Source organism: Pecten maximus, chromosome 16 (assembly GCF_902652985.1).
Source record: "Pecten maximus chromosome 16, xPecMax1.1, whole genome shotgun sequence".
Classification (NCBI taxonomy): domain Eukaryota; kingdom Metazoa; phylum Mollusca; class Bivalvia; order Pectinida; family Pectinidae; genus Pecten; species Pecten maximus.
Window position 1 is genome coordinate 35,417,598 of NC_047030.1, and position 24,670 is coordinate 35,442,267.

General features: G+C 36.5%; 1 protein-coding gene across 1 annotated transcript; it reads right to left on the reverse strand.

Annotated features, from left to right (window-relative positions):
• Positions 1-6,781: 6,781 nt before the first annotated feature.
• On the reverse strand, positions 6,782-23,177 carry LOC117314709 (tumor necrosis factor receptor superfamily member 21-like). The gene is made up of 7 exons (XM_033868799.1): positions 23,112-23,177; positions 21,190-21,371; positions 20,635-20,775; positions 16,489-16,645; positions 12,945-13,160; positions 12,654-12,766; positions 6,782-8,354 (listed from the first exon to the last, which is right to left on the reverse strand). The coding sequence occupies exons 2-7, from the start codon at positions 21,359-21,361 to the stop codon at positions 8,299-8,301; spliced, it is 855 nt and encodes a 284-aa protein (XP_033724690.1). The 5' UTR covers positions 21,362-21,371; positions 23,112-23,177; the 3' UTR covers positions 6,782-8,298.
• Positions 23,178-24,670: the final 1,493 nt, after the last annotated feature.

Consider the following 24,670-nt stretch of genomic DNA (forward strand, 5'->3'; position numbering starts at 1 on the left):
ATTCAGAAATGACGAGTTTTAACTTTACATTAGAAAAGTGTTCAGATTGACATGTCTAAGACGGTTCAGATTAAGACATCTCCGACATCCTACTGTTCAGATTAAGATATCTCCAACATCCCACTGTTCAGATTAAGACATATCCGACATCCAACTGTTCAGATTAAGACATCTCCGACATCCAACTGTTCAGATTAAGACATCTCCGACTCCCACTGTTCAGATTAAGACATCTCCGACATTACACTGTTCAAATTAAGACATCTCCGACATCCAACTGTTCAGATTAAGACATCTCCGACATCCCACTGTTCAGATTAAGACATCTCCGACATTACACTGTTCAAATTAAGACATCTCCGACATCCAACTGTTCAGATTAAGACATCACCGACATCCCACTGTTCAGATTAAGACAACTCCGAAATCCTACTGTTCAGATTAAGACATCTCCGACATCCCACTGTTCAGATTAAGACATCTCCGACATCCAACTGTTCAGACTAAGACATCTCCGACATTACACTGTTCAGATTAAGACATCTCCGATATTACACTGTTCAAATTAAGACATCTCCGACATTACACTGTTCAAATTAAGACATTTCAGACATCCTACTGTTCAGATTAAGACATATCCGACATCCAACTGTTCAGATTAAGACATCTCCGACTCCCACTGTTCAGATTAAGACATCTCCGACATCCTACTGTTCAGATTAAGACATCTCCGACATCCAACTGTTCAGATTAAGACATCTCCGACATCACACTGTTCAAATTAAGACATTTCAGACATCCGACTGTTCAGATTAAGACATCTTGGATGTCCCACTATTCAGATTGAGCCATTTCAGACATCTTACCGTTCAGATTAAGAAGATTAAGACGTTTCGGACATCTTACCGTTCAGATTTAAGTCTTTTCAGACATCTTACCATTCAGATTAAAACGTTTCAGACATCTCATGGTATGCTATACATGTATGGACACTGAATCCTTGTACACCAATTAGTGATAGTCTGGTACACCTTAAAACCATACTCTTGTGTGTTTCATACATTTATATAAGACCTTTATTTTTCTATAAGTCGTTTGTATATATGAATATATATTGTGATTATAAAATCTATAACTTACTGCATTAATTATGATATTATATAATATTGTCAGATTGTTCATTGAAAATATTGCAAAATTAAACAAGGGTGTATAATATCCTGAATTCTGCCTTTGTTTTGGTTTTTCTCATTATCATATTTGACCCTTGTGACCTTGAAAGTAAGTAAAGATCGTTCATTTTAACATACTTCTCTCCGTCTCGACATGCTCCTAGCCTAATATCAACGATTTTGTATTTTGGACACTCGTCCCTCACAGGGTCAAGCAGTTTGATATTCTGGAACAAGTCGTAACCCCATCCAACACGGATGTTTTGACGAGTCTTAACCCAATCCAACAGGGATGTTTTAACAAGTCGTAACCCCATCCAACAGGGATGTTTTAACAAGTCGTAACCCCATCCAACAAGGATGTTTTAACAAGTCGTAACCCCATCCAACACGGATGTTTTAACAAGTCATAACCCCATCCAACAAGGATGTTTTAACAAGTCGTAACCCCATTAAACAGGGATGTTTTAACAAGTCATAACCCCATCAAACAGGGATGTTTAAACAAGTCGTAACCCAATCCAACGGATGTTTTAACAAGTCGTAAACCCATCAAACACGGACGTTTTAACAAGTCATAACCCCATCCAACACGAATGTTTTAACAAGTCGTAACCCCATCCAACAGGGATGTTTTAACAAGTCGTAACCCCGTCCAACACGGATCTTTTGACGAGTCTTAACCCCATCCAACAGGGATGTTTTAACAAGTCGTAACCCCGTCCAACACGGATGTTTTAACAAGTCGTAACCCAATCCAACAGGGATGTTTTAACAAGTTGTAACCCCGTCCAACAGGGATGTTTTAACAAGTCGTAACCCCATCCAACACGGATATTTTAACAAGTCGTAACCCAATCCAACAGGGATGTTTTAACAAGTCGTAACCCAATCCAACACGGATATTTTAACAAGTCGTAACCCCGTCCAACACGGATCTTTTGACGAGTCTTAACCCCATCCAACAGGGATGTTTTAACGAGTCGTAACCCCGTCCAACACGGATGTTTAAACAAGTCGTAACCCCATCCAACAGGGATGTTTAAACAAGTCATAACCCCGTCCAACAGGGATGTTTAAACAAGTCATAACCCCATCCAACACGGATCTTTTGACGAGTCTTAACCCAATCCAACACGGATCTTTTGACGAGTCTTAACCCCATCCAACAGGGATGTTTTAACAAGTCGTAACCCCGTCCAACAGGGATGTTTTAACAAGTCGTAAAGTCGTAACCCCGTCCAACAGGGATGTTTTAACAAGTCGTAACCCCATCCAACACGGATGTTTTAACAAGTCGTAACCCCGTCCAACACGGATGTTTTAACAAGTCGTAACCCCATCAAACACGGACGTTTTAACAAGTCGTAACCCAATCCAACAGGGATGTTTTAACGAGTCGTTACCCCGTCCAACACGGATGTTTTAACAAGTCGTAACCCCATCCAACAGGGATGTTTTAACAAGCCATAACCCCATCCAACACAGATGCTTTCATAAGTCGAAAGTTTCGCTTTCACAAGTCGAAAGTTTGATGACAAACAACCTGAAATGGCATTACAAAACCTCATTGGTCTTTCGAACCGGAAGATCGTAAAATAATAATAAAGTACAGTGTCTGTAACAAACATATTTATTTCAAAATAGAGATTCGATGGTTAATTTCGTGTTGAAGTGTGAATTGATTTCGAGCAGAAACAAACTTTTTTGTAACTGATGTTACTTTATATCATCAAAAATTTAATTTTAACATGAAATCTTTAACATTCTTGCAAACATAGCAAAATCTCCTTAACGAGTTGTACTTGAGCATTACATTTGAGTCGTGAAACATTTAACTGAATATTAATCCAGACAAGAGGCCCCAATGGGCATTCATGATCATATCTGACTACACTAAAGACACTTAACTATTGTAGTATGCATACTCAGTACTACAGTATAGTGGTACTGTTGGCCATGGCAGCCATCTTGGATTTTGGACCGACCAGCAAAATGATAACACTTGATCAGGACTATCTTAAGATCATTGTAGCCAAGTTTGAGTAGAATGTCACAGGTGGAACTTGATCGGAAGATTGAAATATATAGGTGCTGTTGAGGAAAACGATGATTGCACAATCATGTTTCAAAATGGCTGCCATGTCAATGTTTTTATCAGGCTGGAAAAATTAGAATACTTTGTTGGCTCCCTTTCCTTAACATCCTTATGATATTGCTGACGGCCCAAAACATATTTCACACACTTCACATTCAAAACTCTCTACCAGAACATAAATTTGAGTTCATTATCCTGCTAATGCTGATAGATAAAAAATGTTTTCGCAAACTTCATATACATGTATTTAAAGCCTCTACTAGAACCTAAAGTTTATTTCAATAGATATGATGATAAATCCGGCAATCAAAAATTCACATTTAAAGATATTTGCAGGTACAGCAAGTAATCAAATTGTAATTTACAAAAAAATGCTGTCAACTGAAAAAATTGTGACAACTACACTAATATCTCCAGAATCCTCGCATTTTGTCGCCCTCTTCATAAAATTTTTTATCTACGTATACAATATGTATGAATTGGGCATCCTTATATTACTAGATACAATATACCTGGAGAGGAATGTTAGAGATGGAAATCGTCTTTAACCCTGGTCACATGACATGGAAGAAAAAATCCCGACTTTGCAGGAGTGAGCTTAATTTCCACATTTTAAATTGTACAAAATCATGGTAGTTTGGCTACGTAAACATCACAACATTTAACGGTCAAAAAGACGATACATCAAACAACCATATAAAATTATTTATAGAATGTAAAAATATATGGAATGGCACCATTGTAAATATCTTATTAATGCTGGGACGTTAACAATACTGATTTCTGGCCAAAGAAGGCACTTAAAGCTTCAACCCTTTGGACCCATATCTAAAAATAGATACTGCACACACTTGTTTGATTCAGTAATTTTGTTTGGTTTATTTTTAACGTCCTATTAACAGCCAGGGTCATTTAAGGACATGCCTGGTTTGAAGGTGGAGGAAAGCCGGAGTACCCGGAGAAAAATCACCGGCCTACGGTCAGTACCTGGCAACTGCCCCACATAGGTTTCGAACTCGCAACCCAGAAGTGGAGGGCTAGTGATTAAGTGTCGGGACACCTTAACTACTCGGCCATCGTGGCCCCTGATTCAGTAAACTGGCATTTATAGGATATACCTGCTGTTATTTTGCTGTAGTTTTCATCATTTTTGTTTTCATCTTTTGAAAAGGATTGACATTTTAAATAGTAATTATATTACAAGAACTGAACTTGGGAAGATACAAACAAGAGCTGTTGGAGTGTTAACAGCAGCAAACCTCATCTCGCAAATGTTTGTCAATAAATAATCAAAATACATTAATTGGTATGGTTTCGCAAATTGCATTAATAATATTATTTACTTGATCAGATTGTATTGTGTATTCATGCAATTTTCAAAACCATACCAGTTTATATATACACTGTATGTAAATTATTTATCCACAAACATTCGGGAGACAAGCTATGCTGTTGAAGATTGATTTTTTTTTTTTTTTTTTTTTCAATAAATATATGAAATAATTGCTTTTGGACCCATTTCTTCAATTTTTTGATAAAATATTATCCTAATGAGAGTTGTCACCCTTGAAAAATGTGTAACGGTACCGGTATTAATGGTCTAATGTGAGCATTTTCACATTGTTTATTATTAGTTTACTACCGTAAGTGATAGTCTTACTCCAGAGGGACTCTATTGCCAAATATCAGCACCCTAGTACAATTATACAGTGATGTATAAAACCTTTTAACACTTGCACCAAAAATTTAACATTTGAAAAACCAACGCCGATGCCGGAGAGACAACATGTATAAGCTCTCCCTCTTCTCTGAAGAGACAAGCTAAAAAGAACTGATCTAAAAGGTATAAATGGTCCCGTTAGAAATCTCAATGTAACGAGCTAAAAAGGACTTATTTAAAAGGTGTAAATGGTCCCTGTAAGAAATCTCAATGTAAAATTACAATCTCTCGATGGTTTTCTGAGGAATATTTCTCCAATATCGATGTCAATACAGACTCTATTTAAATCATTTCAAAATAATGTGTATGTATTTCCACAAACTTAATAAAACACCTCAAACATTTCAGTTGTCCTGATCAACCAATCGACAAACACGGACATCACAAACCATCATACAGATTCACGAGGAATCGGTGACAAGACACAAACGCCTGATATGTTCTTTGAGGTGAAATATTTGGCACAATTAAACATTTGTTTTTCAACCTAAATAATTTATAGACTATGAAACGAATCAAACTAAAGCTATCACAATTTAAATCCTTCCAGCACCAAGTTCATGATATTATCATAAATAACAGAAACACACACACTAAGTTTAACCAAAGCTAATTAATACATGTTCATTCATCTACAATCCACTCTGACTCTCACTCTGCAACAAACACTTGCTAATGACGACAAAAAAGATCAAACCAATACATATAAAATTGCTGGAAATCATGATAATCTCATAAAATGTTGACAAATGCCAGATCCTGTTTATCGTAAACACTTATAAAACAGCTATTGATAATTCGATCATCATGAAATTCAAATTCTAATTAGTCTTCTTTATCATACTTTCTTTAAAACAAGAGCTGTTGGAGAACAGCATAGCTCGTCTCGCAAATGTTTGTCAATAAAAAATTAAAATATATTAATTGGAATGGTTTTGCAAATTGCATTAATAATATTAATATTGTTTACATGATCAGATTATGTTTTGTGAATTTATGCAATTTTCAAAACCATACCAATTTATATATATATAAATTATTTATTGACAAACATTCGGGAGACAAGCTATGCTGTTGTAGATTAAATGAATATATTAAATACAAATGTAATTGCTTTTGGACATTTCTTCAATTTTTTGACAAAATATTTTCCTAATGAGAGTTGTCTCCCCTGAAAAATGTGGACTGGTATAAATTGTCTATTGTGAGCATTTTCACATTGTTTTATTTTCAGTTTAACCCCAAGAAGGGATAGTGTAACTCCATATGGACTCTTTTACCAAATATCAACACCCTAGTACAATCATAAAGTGATGTATTAAATAGCTTTCAACATTTGCACATTTTTTTTTTTTTTAAATGTGTTTTTTCCCCGAAAAAATATGTCAGTTTAACTCCGGCAAGGGATAGTTTAACCCCCACAGGGAACCTAATACCATGTATTACTATGCCTTTCAACACTCACAATATAAAACTTAAAACAAAGTCCAAAGATTTAAAAACAAAAAAACACAGATTTAAAAAGAAAAAATCCTATTTTTTTTAAGTTTTACTCCAGGAAGGGATTGTCTTACTCCATAGGGACTCTATTGCCAAATATCAGCACCCTAGTACAATTATAAAGTGATGTATTAAAACCTCTTAACACTTGCACCAAAACTTAACGCAGAAATATTCTAAGTCCAAAAATTTGAAAATTCTGGTTTTTTCCAAAAAAAAATCTTTTAGTTTATTCCGGCAGGGGATAGTTTGACCCCACAGGGACCATATTACCATAAATTACTATGCCTTTCAACACTTGCACCAAAAATTTAACATTTGGAAAACCGACGCCGACGCCGGAGTGACGACATAAGCTCTCACTCTTCTTCGAAGAGACGAGCTAAAAATTACTAATACAATTAATGAAAAACAATCCAAGTACATCATTTCCTACATATTTGTATCCTGTCACCATGGCCAGTTTGCCAAGCAAATCTTTACAAAAAATCCACCTTGAAAAATAGCAACATAATCTATAGTCTTTAAATTTAATTTACTGTAAAATCCGAAATCCACTTTTATTACCTCTCAAACAAACTCTGTTCTCTTAGAAATAATTACATCGTTGTATCAGCCAATCAAACAGAGACTTTTTTTATATATTATGAGCTGATTACATTAATTTGTAAGCCATTGATTGGCAGGCATGTTAAAAGCAAGATTAAATTGTATATACTTGTGGACAAGTATGAGGCCTATTGTCTTAATATCCGACAATAAATATCAGAACAAACTTAACACTACATTAATTGAAATAATTCAAACTTATCATAACAATAATTTATTACCCATTTCACAGAATATGACAACGTTTTCTATATACAATAAACTTGAGTATCAAACAACAGGGAGAAATTTGATCGAGCAGATGTCATATATATTTTCGTTGATTATCATCGACTATTTCCATGAATTTGATCGAGCGGATGTCATGAATATTTCAGATAGCAACATTATGAATCAACAGGGAGAAAGTAAAATAATTTGATCGAGCAGATGTCATATTTATTTTTGTTGAATATTATTAAGACTACTGCCATGAATTTGAAAGTTTCAATTTCCTTTATAGAACAATAAAATTTATCACAGATCTATTCACAACATTCAGATATCATTTAAATTTTACAAAAATTGAATTTGGTATACTGTATTACATGAAATATTTGTGGGTATTTTATTACAAGTTATGGAGATAGCTTTGGGGTACTCTCATATATAAAGACAGTAAAATACTATATTTCCTGCATTTACATTTAAAGTTCCTTGCCAACCACTACAATATTTTTACTGAAACAAAATAATTCATGTAAAACAATATACAAATATTTCTTTATAAAATTTTCATATGTAACAACATTTTCTGACAAAAAATATAATAAATTAACTACAATGTTGAACACTGTTAGGACAAATTCTGCTCCGACACTGTTAGGACAAATTCTGCTCCGACACAGTTAGGACGAGTTCTGATCCGACACAGTTAGGACGAATTCTGCTCCGACACAGTTAGGACAAATTCTGATCTGACACTGTTAGGACAAATTCTGCTCCGACACTGCTAGGACGAATTCTGCTCCGACACAGTTAGGACGAATTCTGATCTGACACAGTCAGGACAAATTCTGATCCGACACAATTAGGACGAATTCTGATCCGACACAGTTAGGACGAATTCTGCTCCGACACAGTTAGGACAAATTCTGATCTGACACTGTTAGGACAAATTCTGCTCCGACACCTTCAGGACAAATTCTGCTCTGACACAGTTAGGACGAATTCTGATCTGGAGGACTGCTATACTGGTTCCTCTGTCTTCTGTCATCTGGAAAAAAAGAAAAAACTCATATATCATTATGATAATTTATTTTTTCTTAGATTTATATATGTAACTATGATATATATCCAATATCTACTAACTTCTGAAAAAAATTCCTTTCGATAATCATAGTCTTACATTGGCAGCCAAACTCTTGTACGAGGCTTACTGAGTACTGACCAGTTAAACTCTTACACCAGGCTTACTGAGTACTGACCAGCTAAACTCTTACACGGGGCTTACTGAGTACTGACCAGTTAAACTCTTACACCAGACTTACTGAGTACTGACCAGTTAAACTCTTACACCAGACTTACTGAGTACTGACCAGCTAAACTCTTACACCAGACTTACTGAGTACTGACCAGTTAAACTCTTACACCAGACTTACTGAGTACTGACCAGTTAAACTCTTACACTCAGGCTTACTGAGTACTGACCAGCTAAACTCTTACACCAGACTTACTGAGTACTGACCAGCTAAACTCTTACACCAGACTTACTGAGTACTGACCAGCTAAACTCTTACACCAGACTTACTGAGTACTGACCAGCTAAACTCTTACACCAGACTTACTGAGTACTGACCAGCTAAACTCTTACACCAGACTTACTGAGTACTGACCAGCTAAACTCTTACACCAGACTTACTGAGTACTGACCAGCTAAACTCTTACTCAGGCTTACTGAGTACTGACCAGTTAAACTCTTACTCAGGCTTACTGAGTACTGACCAGCTAAACTCTTACACCAGACTTACTGAGTACTGACCAGCTAAACTCTTACACCAGGCTTACTGAGTACTGACCAGCTAAACTCTTACACCAGACTTACTGAGTACTGACCAGCTAAACTCTTACACCAGACTTACTGAGTACTGACCAGCTAAACTCTTACACCAGACTTACTGAGTACTGACCAGCTAAACTCTTACACCAGGCTTACTGAGTACTGACCAGCTAAACTCTTACACCAGACTTACTGAGTACTGACCAGCTAAACTCTTACACCAGACTTACTGAGTACTGACCAGCTAAACTCTTACACCAGGCTTACTGAGTACTGACCAGCTAAACTCTTACACCAGACTTACTGAGTACTGACCAGCTAAACTCTTACACCAGGCTTACTGAGTACTGACCAGCTAAACTCTTACACCAGGCTTACTGAGTACTGACCAGCTAAACTCTTACACCAGACTTACTGAGTACTGACCAGCTAAACTCTTACACCAGACTTACTGAGTACTGACCAGTTAAACTCTTACACCAGACTTACTGAGTACTGACCAGCTAAACTCTTACACCAGACTTACTGAGTACTGAGTACTGACCAGCTAAACTCTTACACCAGACTTACTGAGTACTGAGTACTGACCAGCTAAACTCTTACACCAGACTTACTGAGTACTGACCAGGACGTTGCATCAATGCAAGGAAATGTTGACGTGATATCATAGATTGTCTCAACCCTAGTAAAACTATGGATATCCCTGTCCAGGGTAAGAGATAAGAAAATCTCACCCCAGTAAAACTGTGGATATCCCTGTCCAGGGTAAGAGATAAGGAAATCTCACCCCAGTAAAACTGTGGATATCCCTGTCCAGGGTGAGAGATAAGAAAATCTCACCTCAGTAAAACTGTGGATATCCCTGTCCAGGGTAAGAGATAAGGAAATCTCACCCCAGTAAAACTGTGGATATCCCTGTCCAGGGTGAGAGATAAGAAAATCTCACCTCAGTAAAACTGTAGATATCCCTGTCCAGGGTGAGAGATAAGGAAATCTCACCTCAGTAAAACTGTAGATATCCCTGTCCAGGGTGAGAGACAAGAAAATCTCACCTCAGTAAAACTGTGGATATCCCTGTCCAGGGTGAGAGATAAGGAAATATCACCTTAGTAAAACTGTAGATATCCCTGTCCAGGGTAAGAGATAAGGAAATCTCACCCCAGTAAAACTGTGGATATCCCTGTCCAGGGTAAGAGATAAGGAAATCTCACCCCAGTAAAACTGTGGATATCCCTGTCCAGGGTAAGAGATAAGGAAATCTCACCTCAGTAAAACTGTGGATATCCCTGTCCAGGGTAAGAGATAAGAAAATCTCACCTCAGTAAAACTGTGGATATCCCTGTCCAGGGTGAGAGATAAGGAAATCTCACCTCAGTAAAACTGTGGATATCCCTGTCCAGGGTGAGAGATAAAAAAATCTCACCTCAGTAAAACTGTGGATATCCCTGTCCAGGGTAAGAGATAAGAAAATCTCACCTCAGTAAAACTGTGGATATCCCTGTCAAGGGTAAGAGATAAGGAAATCTCACCCCAGTAAAACTGTGGATATCCCTGTCCAGGGTAAGAGATAAGGGAATCTCACCTCAGTAAAACTGTGGATATCCCTGTCCAGGGTAAGAGATAAGGAAATCTCACCCCAGTAAAACTGTGGATATCCCTGTCCAGGGTAAGAGATAAGAAAATCTCACCTCAGTAAAACTGTAGATATCCCTGTCCAGGGTGAGAGATAAGGAAATCTCACCTCAGTAAAACTGTGGATATCCCTGTCCAGGGTGAGAGATAAGGAAATCTCACCTCAGTAAAACTGTGGATATCCCTGTCCAGGGTAAGAGATCAGAAAATCTCACCCCAGTAAAACTGTGGATATCCCTGTCCAGGGTAAGAGATAAGGGAATCTCACCCCAGTAAAACTGTGGATATCCCTGTCCAGGGTAAGAGATAAGAAAATCTCACCCCAGTAAAACTGTGGATATCCCTGTCCAGGGTAAGAGATAAGACAAGAGGCCCAGGGGCCTTAACGGTCATCTGACTCTAAATTAAAACCCTTATATTATTGTAGTATGTATTCTCTGTAGCAAGTATATAGTGGCACTGTTGGCCATGGTGGCTATCTTGGATTTCTGACCGACCCAATAAATAACAACACTTGGTCTTGACCATCTAAGGATAATTTAGAGCTGAATTCCACCGGTGGAATTTGAGAAGAAGTTTGAAATAGGTGTTGTTCAGAAAAACCATGATTGCGCAATCATGTTACAAAATGGCTGCCATTGCTGCCATGTCAAAGTTTTTACGAGGCCGAAAAAATAACACTTTATTGGCCCTCCATCCTAAACATCCTCACCAATTTCCAGCTCAATGGCACCAATGGAACTGGAGAAGAAGTTTAAAATGTGTTTTTCAAGATGGCGGATATGGCGGCCATCTTGGATTTCAGACCAAACTAAGAAATAACAACACTTGGCCGGGATCATCTCAGGAACATTTCAGGCAAGTTTCAGCCCAACAGCACAGGTGGAACTTGAGAAGAAGTTTAAAATGTGTTTTTCAAGATGGTGGTTATGGCGGCCATCTTGGATTTCGGACCCACCCGAAAAATTACAACACTTGGTCGGGATCATCTCAGGATCATTTCTGGCAAGTTTCAGCCCAACAGCACTGGTGGAACTCGAGAAGAAGTTTAAAATGTGTTTTTCAAGGTGGCGGCTATGGCGGCCATCTTGGATTTCGAATCGGCCCGAAATATAACAACACTTGGTGGGGATCATCTCAGGATCATTTTTGGCAAGTTTCAGCCTAACAGCACTGTTGGAATTTGAGAAGAAGTTTAAAAGGTGTTTTTCAAAATGGCGGCTATGGCGGCCATCTTGGATTTCAGACCCATTCGAAAAATAACAACACTTAGTTGGGATCATATCAGGATCATTTCAGGCAAGTTTCAGCTCAATAGCACTGGTGGAACTTGAGAAGAAGTTTAAAATGTGTTTTTCAAAATGGCGGCTATGGCGGCCATCTTGGATTTCGGACCGACCCGAAAAATAACAACTCTTGGTCGGGATCATCTCAGGATCATTTCTGGCAAGTTTCAGCCCAACAGCACTGGTGGAACGTGAGAAGAAGTTTAAAATGTGTTTTCAAAATGGTGGCTATGGCGGCCATCTTGGATTTCAGACTGACCCGAAAAATAACAACACTTGGTCAGGACCATCTCAGGATCATTTCTTGCAAGTTTCAGCTTAATCCCACTGCTGGAACTTGAGAAGAAAATTGAAATGTGAAAAGTTTACGGACGGCGCACGGCTGACGGCGCACGGCGCACGGCGCACGATGGCTATAGGTCATCCTGACCCTTCGGGTCAGATGACCTAAAAATCTCAGACCAGTAAAACTCTTGATATCCCTGTCCAGGGTAAGAGATAGAGTTATCCCCTCCCTATCAATCACGGGATTACTTCAAATAGCTGTCTGGCTTACATGTGTACAAGTTTAAAGAAATATTGTAAATAATTTACTTACCATTTATTTTACATATTTTTGTCCGATTTTTGTATATAGCAGCAGCCGCAAGACCTATAACTATGGGTGTTAAAACTGCAGCTATCAATACTCCAATGAAAATTCCAACACTCCTGAAAAAAATGGGTCAATATAAATATGTTAGTCATTATGTCACAAACCCACGGCGCCATGAAACTTTGACAAAGTAAGTATCACAAGACAACATAATAGAAATTATTGGCTAAAATTTGTACTAAACTGTCGGCGATTATCTTAGTGTGTGACAGATGCCATGGTAATAGTACATACATACAGATCTGGCCTTCATTCACTGGAGCCGTTTGTTTACACCCGTCAGTTTGCGTACTGTCAGGTCCTTCTGTCGTGGTACTGGTCGTTGACAGTGTCAGTGGTAATGGCGTCACTGAGGCTTCTTTGCCATTTTCAGTGGTCAGGCTTTCAACATCTATGGTGGTTACCAGTACCTCCTTTTCTGTGGTGGTCGGTGGAAGTGTTTGTGCTCTTCAAAAATAATTAATGTATTAACTCTTTCAGCACCATGTAACTTAAGGGAAAGAACTCTATACACACCAAGTAACTTCAATTAAATTTTAATTTTAATTAATTGTATTTCAAAAGACATCATTTTATCATTTCCTTATGGATTTTCATGTATGACCTATCAAAGTAAAGAGTATGTTCTCTATTTTTAGTTTGTCGACACAAATACATCATATCGCTGACAATGTACAGGTAATACAGGTAAACATACCTGGATTGCAGGTAAATTTTATATATTTCAATTATGGTTGTAATTTTGGCAATAAAATCCTTATAAATTAATTTTTTGTTCTTTGTGTTGTTAATCAATATCCGGAAATCAAGACAACATGTGTACTTGACCCAGGTATCGCACCATATCCAGGTGAATTGATAACGAGAATCATAAAGGTAAGCACAAGCACACGAAATAAGTTAGTGTTTTCTGTTATTATTCGACTTGAAATGTGATTTGATTTGAATACATCATCAGAGTTTGGTTTGTTTTTGTTTAACGTCCTATTAACAGCCAGGGTCATTTAAGGACGTGCCAGGTTTTGGAGGTGGAGGAAGGCCGGAGTACCCGGAGAAAAACCACCGGCCTACAGTCAGTACCTGGCAACTGCCCCACGTAGGTTTCGAGCTCGCAACCCAGTGGTGGAGGGCTAGTGTTAAAATGTCGGGACACCTTAACCACTCGACCACCGCGGCCCCCACATCATCAGAGTAGAATAACTGGAAAAACTCCAAGCCAGATGCCGAAATATTCCTGTTGTTTTCAACTTTGGCCCACGTGTTGAACTGGCGAGTTTCAAAGACATCGTCAGGTTCGAAGCCCTCAAACTCCTCCTCGTCGTCACTATCACCAAACTGGTTTCTAAATGCTCTTTCTAAATCTTCTCTGACATTATTATCATCAACATAAATAAATCAAATGCACCTAGTCCATCAAATTCCCCCTCAGAAGCGATTGACTCAGAGTCACTTTCGTCCGCCATTTTTGGTTTTGAGACCACAACACACTACCTCGGAAAATCCCCTTTCGTTAAGGTATTTCACATGATTTATCGGCTTTTCATATCTAAATCCTAGATGAGTTCCGAGTGTGATATATAATTATAGTAATGATGTCAATAGGGAAACGTCTCGGATTGACCAATCGTAATACTTCGTTGCTAAATTTAGGTCTACCTGGAGACCGGTTTATTGGTCTATTGGGGCGAACTCAAAACGATTTCCGGACCGATTTTTCGGCCTGCGATGCTGAAAGAGTTAATCAGTATTCTGTGTCAGTTCAACAAGAGGCCCAAAGGGCCTTACCGGTCACCCGAGATTTGAAATATTTCAGTTAATTTAGTTGACCCTTTTTGGCCCCACCCATCAGTCCTTTGGGTCAGTCAGGGCCAATATGTGATTATCATTAAGCTGTCATCCCATGCTGATAATTTCAAGAAGGGTTAGAATGAATTCCAATAGAAATAAAACAAATGATTGTCAAAAATATGAATTCCCTATATAAACTATAGCAAAGTTTACCCTCTCCCTAGGGGCAAACGTGAGACCCCAGGGTCATGAAATTCACAGTTTTAGTAAAGCATCATCAGACCCTTCCATCTATGAAAAGTATTTGATTCTATTTTATATAGGTATTGAGAAGAAGATTTTAGAAATTTCAGTCAATTTGTCCCTTTTTAGCCCCACCCATCAGCCCCTGGGGTTCAGTCAGGGCCAACATGTGCATTCCATCAAACTGTTATCCCATGCTGATAATTTTATCCAGGTTAGAATGAATTCCAATACAAATCCAACAAATAATAGTCAAAAATGTGATTTCCCTATATAAACTATACTAAAGTTTACCCCCTCCCCAGGGGCAAATGTGAGACCCCAGGGTCTTGAAATTCACAATTTTGGTAAAGCACCACAAGACCCTTTCAGCTATAAAGAGTGTTTGACTCCAACATATCTGAGAGTAGAGAAGAAGATTTTTGAAGTTTTAGTCAATTTGACCCATTTTGGCCCCACCCCTCAGGCCCCTGGGGGTCCAGGTGAGCTAAAAAGGAGGGTGGTGTGTAGCGGGACTGGACTGGGTTGATCATCGGCGACCAGGTAGCTCAATCGTTAGAGCATCCAGCTATTGTTTGGAGGTCCCGTATGACCTCATAAGGGTGCCTGTCCTAATAAGGGCGCCCCTACCTTTTTTCAAAGTAAAAAATCTTAGACTGAGTGTCAAAATGGTGTTCAAAAGTAATAATTCATGTGAATTCATGTGAAATGTTTTGCTACTTTATGTGTTCAATTTTCTTCAGCAAATTAAGTACCTGAAACACAAGTTTTCGCCACATTTTGTCTATTCCTACAGATGACATGTCAGTGCAAAGAACACCCGAAACTAAACACACATACAAATAATAACTTATCATCTTTATATGACGATAAAGTAAGACTAACTAACTGTTGTTCAGAACAGAAAGCTAGTAAAAGACATTGTAAATCAATTATTAGGTCAAAGAAAACGATGTCTGATATGATCTGGGAAATCACCTGTGTCTATAAATAGAACACAAAAGAGTTCCATTCCAATATAAATGGTGGAACACTCTTTTCTAAAGAACAGCTGGCATGGTTTACAAGTTTACAGGAATATTCAAGTGATGTTTAAGCTTAATTTATGATAATGAATAGATATCTTCATCTGGAATATTTTTATGACTGAATATTTTACCGTTTCCACAACCTTGGGTATTCTGCTATAAGGTATAGTCTGTTTAATAAAACTTCAGAATAATCAATCTTAATATGGGAGCCCCCACTGTCAATTACCCGTGCCCTTATTAGGTCATAAACAGTATTTTATTTTACAAAACAACTATAACAAAGACCTGTTTATGATTTTGTAAAATCGAGACAGTCTTAAGTAAATGCATGTGGGGCCGCGGTGGCCGAGTGGGTAAGGTGTCCCGACACTTTAACACTAGCCCTTCACCTCTGGATTGCGAGTTCGAAACCTACGTCGGGAAGTTGCCTGGTACTGGCCGTAGGCTGGTGGTTTTTCTCCGGGTACTCCGGCTTTCCTTCACCTCTAAAACCTGGCACGTCCTTAAATGACCCTGACTGTTAATAGGACGTTAAACAAAAACAAACAAACAAAGTACTACCCACCAGTTCAATTCTGTAAACAATTCATACACAACATAAAGAAACTAGTCATGTTGCTCAGAGAATTCTCCTCAAAGATGAACAGAGGTTATTTCTATAGGCATATTGTCCCTTTTGATGGTCGAGTCTGACACGGCAGGTCTGTGTAACTTACCCAACACAAGTACAGTTATCGAAAAGGTTTTCTCCTGATTGGCAGTTCTTCTTGGAGCAGGCACATGGGTCTCCACAATATCCACGTTTTGTGTCACACTGACATTTTATGGGGCTTCCCCCAGCACAAAAGTGATACTCCTCAGAGTCGATCGTATCTGTAAACAAAATCAAAGTTTAAAGGATCACGAATGGGGAAATATTAAACCATAAAAGTTATATTATCATAACAGGAATTAAGCGTAATGATTTCTCGTCTGTCCTACTTTGTCGGTATAACCAAATTAACTTCATTAACTCCAATGTCCCTAATTAAAAACTCTGTTTTAACCAAATAAACTTCATTAACCCCAATATCCCTAATTAAAAACTCTGTTTTAACCAAATAAACTTCATTAACCCCAATATCCCTAATTAAAAACTCTGTTTTAACCAAATAAACTTCATTAACTCCAATATCCCTAATTAAAAACTCTGTTTTAACCAAAGTTACTTCATTAACTCCAATGTCCCTAATTAAAACTCTGTTTTAACCAAATAAACTTCATTAACCCCAATGTCCCTAATTAAAACTCTGTTTTAACCAAATTAACTTCATTAACTCCAATATCCCTAATTAAAAACTCTGTTTTAACCAAATAAACTTCATTAACCCCAATATCCCTAATTAAAAACTCTGTTTTAACCAAATTAACTTCATTAACTCCAATATCCCTAATTAAAAACTCTGTTTTAACCAAATAAACTTCATTAACTCCAATATCCCTAATTAAAAACTCTGTTTTAACCAAATAAACTTCATTAACCCCAATATCCCTAATTAAAAACTCTGTTTTAACCAAATAAACTTCATTAACTCCAATATCCCTAATTAAAAACTCTGTTTTAACCAAATAAACTTCATTAACTCCAATTTCCCTAACTAAAAACTCTGTTTTAACCAAATTAACTTCATTAACCCCAATATCCCTAATTAAAAACTCTGTTTTAACCAAATAAACTTCATTAACTCCAATATCCCTAATTAAAACTCTGTTTTAACCAAATAAACTTCATTTACTCCAAATATCCCTAATTAAAACTCTGTTTTAACCAAATTAACTTTTTTAACTCCAATACCCTTAATTAAAAACTCTGTTTTAACCAAATAAACTTCATTAACCCCAATGTCCCTAATTAAAACTCTGTTTTAACCAAATAAACTTCATTAACTCCAATATCCCTAATTAAAAACTCTGTTTTAACCAAATTTACTTCATTTACTCCAATATCCTTAATCAAAAACTCTGTTTTAACCAAAGTTACTTCATTAACTCCAATATCCTTAATTAAAACTCTGTTTTAACCAAATTAACTTCATTAACTCCAATATCCCTAACTAAAAACTCTGTTTTAACCAAATTAACTTCATTAACTCCAATATCCCTAATTAAAAACTCTGTTTTAACCAAATAAACTTCATTAACCCAAATATCCCTAATTAAAAACTCTGTTTTAACCAAATAAACTTCATTAACCCCAATATCCCTAATTAAAAACTCTGTTTTAACCAAATTTACTTCATTAACTCCAATATCCCTAATTAAAAACTCTGTTTTAACCAAATTAACTTCATTAACTCCAATGTCCCTAATTAAAACTCTGTTTTAACCAAATTAACTTCTTTAACTCCAATACCCTTAATTAAAAACTCTGTTTTAACCAAATTTACTTCATTTATTCCAAATATCCCTAATTAAAACTCTGTTTTAACCAAATTAACTTCATTAACTCCAATATCCTTAATTAAAAACTCTGTTTTAACCAAATAAACTTCATTAACTCCAATATCCCTAATTAAAAATTCTGTTTTAACCAAATAAACTTCATTAACTCCAATATCCCTAATTAAAAACTCTGTTTTAACCAAATAAACTTCATAAACTCCAATATCCCTAATTAAAAACTCTGTTTTAACCAAATTTACTTCATTTACTCCAATATCCCTAATTAAAACTCTGTTTTAACCAAATAAACTTCATTAACCCCAATATCCCTAATTAAAAACTCTGTTGTTTATCAAATAAACTTCATTAACCCCAATATCCCTAATTAAAAACTCTGTTTTAACCAAATAAACTTCATTAACTCCAATATCCCTAATTAAAAACTCTGTTTTAACCAAAGTTACTTCATTAACTCCAATGTCCCTAATTAAAACTCTGTTTTAACCAAATTAACTTCATTAACTCCAATATCCCTAATTAAAAACTCTGTTTTAACCAAATAAACTTCATTAACTCCAATATCCCTAATTAAAAACTCTGTTTTAACCAAATAAACTTCATTAACTCCAATATCCCTAATTAAAAACTCTGTTTTAACCAAAGTTACTTCATTAACTCCAATGTCCCTAATTAAAACTCTGTTTTAACCAAATAAACTTCATTAACCCCAATGTCCCTAATTAAAACTCTGTTTTAACCAAATTAACTTCATTAACTCCAATATCCCTAATTAAAAACTCTGTTTTAACCAAATAAACTTCATTAACCCCAATATCCCTAATTAAAAACTCTGTTTTAACCAAATAAACTTCATTAACTCCAATATCCCTAATTAAAAACTCTGTTTTAACCAAATAAACTTCATTAACTCCAATTTCCCTAACTAAAAACTCTGTTTTAACCAAATTAACTTCATTAACCCCAATGTCCCTAATTAAAACTCTGTTTTAACCAAATTAACTTCATTAACTCCAATATCCCTAATTAAAAACTCTGTTTTAACCAAATAAACTTCATTAACTCCAATATCCCTAATTAAAAACTCTGTTTTAACCAAATAAGCTTCATTAACTCCAATTTCCCTAATTAAAAACTCTGTTGATTATCAAAATAACTTCCATTCTTATAATTTGGTAGAACAAAACTGTCAAATACTTTTGAAAAAACGACTCTAATTAAACTTTCAGATAGGTCCATACTGCTATTAGGGCTCTGTAAGATATATTGTACATTTTAGATATATTGGCAGATTATTCTGGACCCGACTTTCTCGATCTTTAATCAATGAGAAACTTCAACCATGGAGCTCTTCCTTTATATGGTATTCCTGCCAATTCCTCATAAATTATTTTTAAGATCCAACGTCTCTTTCTAAATTAACTCAATGCGTGGTTCAGTCAGATGTTCTGTACTGGAAAAGTGTTCCTTAACAATAATATTACTCCGGTAGTGCCATATTTTATACTCCTAATCCTCGCAGAGCTTGTCACAGGCAGCACTATTAGACAAGCGTTTCTGCGACTTTGGTTATATGTATTCTAATCAGGTGAAAATTGTCTGATGAAAGTAGTATCATATGGATATAATTTTCGTGAGTTATGCCAGTTCGGGTTTTCTTTTCATTTTGATAATTGTAAAAAAACGTGTGTTATCTGAAACATTGTGTTTATTTTTACAAACTTGGTAACCCTTCATCCCAGCATGCTACAGGCCAAGTATCAGATCTCTAATATTGATCTCGAGAATAAGTTGTTCAAAGAAACAAGAGATCCCAGAGGGATCTTGGCGCCCACCATTGAATGATCTTTATAGGTTCTCTGTCAGATTGATCTTCTCTCTACTTTTCCCTTCATTTTACTAATCTGTGCAAATTGAGACATCCCTCCAATACTTTTCAAACAAGGGAATCCTAGCTATATAAGAAATTTGAGATTTAACAATAATGGCTGTTTGTTTGCCAGGTTGTTTTCAGAACAGTCTGGTCCAAAAATGCAATACAAGGGACCAAGGGGAACCTACTTATGAAATTTGAGAAAGATCCCTTCAGTACTTTCTCAGAAATAGCGATAACAAACTTCAATTGTCAAAATCCAAGATGGCTGCCTGTCGGCCATGTTGATTTCCGATTGGTCTCAAAATGCAATATGCATAACAAGGCACCAAGGGGAACCTTCATATGAAATTTGAGAAAGATCCCTTCAGTACTTTCTGAGAAATAACGATAACAAGAATTGTTTACGGACGGAGGGCGGACGGCAGACGGACCACGGACCACGGACGCAGGGCGATTTGAATAGCCCACCATCTGATGATGGTGGGCTAAAAATTTGAAGTATTTTGACTGTCTAATGTAGCTTACAGTATAAGTCTTTTTAACTTACTGTCATCTTTGCTACAACTCGGTAGCTCACGACAAACAAGTACATTATCTGACGTGGTGGTGTCATTCAAATAGCTGCCACTCGGGCATGGCTGGCATCTGTCCATTGTGGAGTTTTTGACACATTTTTCCACATATGTTCCTGAAAAAATAATCATACAATACATACATGTCAACCTCTGAAACCTCTAATGAGGGAGATCTCCCTCATTCCACATCCAAAATGAGGGAGAAAGTTCATGAAAGAAATCCCGACATTTTTTTGTTGCATTTAGGGGATGTTCCACATGAGCTGATAATTACGCAGGTGTAAATTATCTCGGGCTATTGATAAGTACATTTTGATGTTAAAATTTAACAACAATGGTTAATTTTAATTCAAACTAATGAATTATTGTCAATAATGAACATATATGTGGCAATTCTAAAGTATACTAGCTAATATAGGAAATAATAGGAATTAATAGGAATAAGGAATTAAGAGGAATCCATGGGAATCAATGAGTTAATAGTAATTAATATAAACTATTCACATGTATGTAAGTTAAACACTTACCTGGATGACATTGTATCCAGTCACAAACCGTCACCTCACCTGTCCAGTATTCTGTCCTGGTTACGTACTTTATAGTGCCCAAGGCCGATGTTGACCTGTCTGGTACTGTTGCTGCTATTACAGCACATGTAGAGAGGAATGCTATGTATATTATAACCCGCTTTGTTTCCATGTTTCTTAATCTGAAAATGAAAGCAAAGTAAGGAAGTTAGATATAGGCATGTCTCAATCTTTTTCATGTCAGCTGTCAATTAATTATCAAAACAGTAGCATAAACTTTATATTTATTCTGCATGCGCAACTGCCACCGCATTGACGGAATACACCCACCATATATATTTGTGTTTTATACGGCAGTTACGGAAAACAGCTGGATTTTGAAATCTTAACACATGCGTCAGTTCGACTGACCTACTTCATCTAGTCCACTACTTTCTACTAAGTTGAACACTTCTGACTTTAGTTTTGAACATTCAGCACAAAATAATAAGCCACACCCATCACATGTTATGAATATGGTACTCCACGTTCTAGGTTCGTGTCACACAGATTCGCACAGATGTCATCTCCCGCGATGATCTGTGTCTTTTTGGTACTCTATTTTCCATTATTGCTCAATAGCACAGTTACCATGCAAAATTGAGTATATAGGATTTCGGTAATGTGGTGAATTGTATTAACCAGTATGTTGCATTGGTACACCAATAAATTATTTACATAAGACTGGATATTGTCAATAGTCTATTTTCACACAGTCTTCAAATAATCAGAATGGTTGATGCTCTAGCACAGTTACCATGCACGGTAGTATCACAGTCCTTTACACTGGTAGTATGATGCCCGATACGCCATTAACAAAGTTTGGTTGGTTTTAGCTTCATATATATCATGGTACACTTGTGTAGCAAATTTACAACAGTGCTGCGTATAGCAAGGTTTTCATGCTGGTCTTGAGTGTTTGGTCGTGGGTGTCCAGTCTGGTATAGTAACTATCATTGGTATATAATATTTACAGATTTATAAAGCACACATGTTGAGATGTGATAGGCCAGCACGGTTACCACTCTAGCAATCGTTATAGTAACTATTGTGGTAGTATAACTAACACATCAATGGTGATACATTGTATATGGTAGTATAGATGGATGTGTATATTTAGTTGACTACCAGCACGGTTTCCATGCCAGTTTGTATTTATACAACAGTTTTTTGTACATTATGATAGAACCTATGTGCTCATATATTACACTTTATCAATAAACTCAGTATAGTAACAATACAGCAATATTACTAACAGGTGATATGCTGGTTTACATTGGTGTAACCCACCAATGTAAACCAGCATATCACCCGTCATCATCTAGTTTTAGCTCATATCGTTAAAATTATCGATTTTCTTCCAAAATACACATTTTTATTTCACGAAACTTTACTAAATCATGTATAATACACAAACCATGTGAAAAATTCTTTGATTTTGCAGAAACAACCCTTGAACTTTGCTATGGCGTGCATAAACACGTAGGGCGTATAGTAGCCCGTGTAAAGTGCTTGAAACTGTCTACGCAAATAAGACCGATTTTCTTACAAAGTACACATTTTTTTTAAATGAAACTTTATCAGAACCTGTAAAATAGGTATATCAACGAAAAAAACAATTGTGTATATATCGGTTACATTTTGCTATGGCGTGCGAAAAACTCCTAATGGCGTATTTTAGTGTGGCCGATCCCATAACTTGTTCCACGTGATCATGACAGCACCCTGCAGTTTTTCGCTACAGTACCAAAATTACACACGTTATGAGCCCACACCACGATTCGATAAATAGTCTGATTATATCTAAACCCAGTTTTGTCTTCGAGAACCCTATAGCATGGGCTGACTTGAGATGTTTTATAGAAACATACATGTATAATTACCTGCTTGTAGTGTTGTATATATCACGTGCCTCTTCCTCTGCATTTGTGACGTTAACGGCTTCTACTGTAAAAACGCCCCTATCTAGAATTTTCTATATCTAGAATTTTCTAGGCCTATCTGGCAGCGGGTGAGGACAAAACCCGGAATGCATTCAGGCGTGAAGAGATTCTTCATAATATTTTTTATATATTAGGACATATCTCCGTTATTACTGAATGGAATTTTGTTCGGACACCAGCAGTAAAAGGGTTGATTTATCAGCTTTAAACTAATATAAGTTATATTTAACAGTATCAAAAATTAGAAGTGAAAGTGGTGGCCGGAATGAACCCATATGAAATAAAAATGTCGATATTTACAACTGTTTTCGTTATAATAAATACCCATATCTCAAATGATACTGAACAGATTTTTATTCGGGAACCACCAGGAAACGGAGAATTTAGAATTCTTTCATATGGTATTAATTGTTTGAATACATGTTCGATATTACTTGCAAAAGTGGTGACCGGAACGAATTGATGTGGTGTGAAAAATTAGCAAAATCATCAAACTTCCATCTTTATTGGCCCATAACTCTTTTATTACCGAACCGATTTCTGTTCGGGACACACTCTAGATAATATAATTTTATAGGATTTAAGCTGATATATTTTTTATTAATATTCATTACAAATTCGGTGCAAAAGTGGTGGCCGGAATGAACGATGATACATCTGTTACATTAAACTTTCAGACAATTTGGTAGGCACATAAAACAAGCTTGTAGGGCTTGGCACAACCACCTCTCCCGATACAATTTTACATTGAGAGAAAATTTACATGATGGCAGTTTTATTTACATATTTACAATCTAATTTTATAAGAAATAGAGAGAAAGAGAGAGATAGAGACAGAAGGGGAGGGAGACTGAGAGAAAGGGGACGAGCGGGTGAGTGGGAGGGAGGAAGAAGAGAGAGAGAGAGATTTTATAAGATATTGATACAAATAATCTTATATATTTGGGATAAAGACAAATAGTTTTGTGGTAGACCTAAGCGGACTCGGGTAACAATCACTTTTGTACACAGTTCGACTTTCCTTTCGTTCAAACTTGTCTAATGTCTATGATAATCCATGCCAGTGGTGTCTTCCTCCTTTTCTTTTCTGGTCCATCATTTATAGCATTTCACACACACCCGAATGTCACCCGAGTCCGCAAAGACAAAAATACAATGTACATTAATTTCCAATAAAGATATCATTAAAATCTATTTGTATTTTTAATAAATAGTTGGGTTGATTGGCATATAGTTACATTTTCTTGATGAGAAAGTTCGTTTTTTCCGAATAGCAGAAGTTGCAGGTCTAGTGGGATGAAATAATTTAGATCACGAAAGAGTTGCAAACGCTGAACAGAGTAATTATTACATTCAAAAAAGAAATGATATGCATCTTCAACAGGGTGTCCACATTGGCAGTGTTTAAAATTAATCAAATTTGCATGAAATAAATCGTTGTTTAGGATACTAGATCTGTTTCTTAATCTTGCATGCATAATGTTCTGTTTTCTGTCGCC

What these genes read in the sequence shown, in the direction of transcription:
- LOC117314709 (XM_033868799.1), bottom strand. Translation starts at nt 21,361, where the DNA reads ATGGAAACAAAGCGGGTTATAATATACATAGCATTCCTCTCTACATGT. An exon ending in AATGAAGGCCAGATCTGTAT is followed by an intron (nt 12,767 to 12,944) that starts GTATGTACTATT and finishes CATTTTTTTCAG; the next exon opens with GAGTGTTGGAATTTTCATTG. An exon ending in AAAAATATGTAAAATAAATG is followed by an intron (nt 8,355 to 12,653) that starts GTAAGTAAATTA and finishes CTTTTTTTCCAG; the next exon opens with ATGACAGAAGACAGAGGAAC.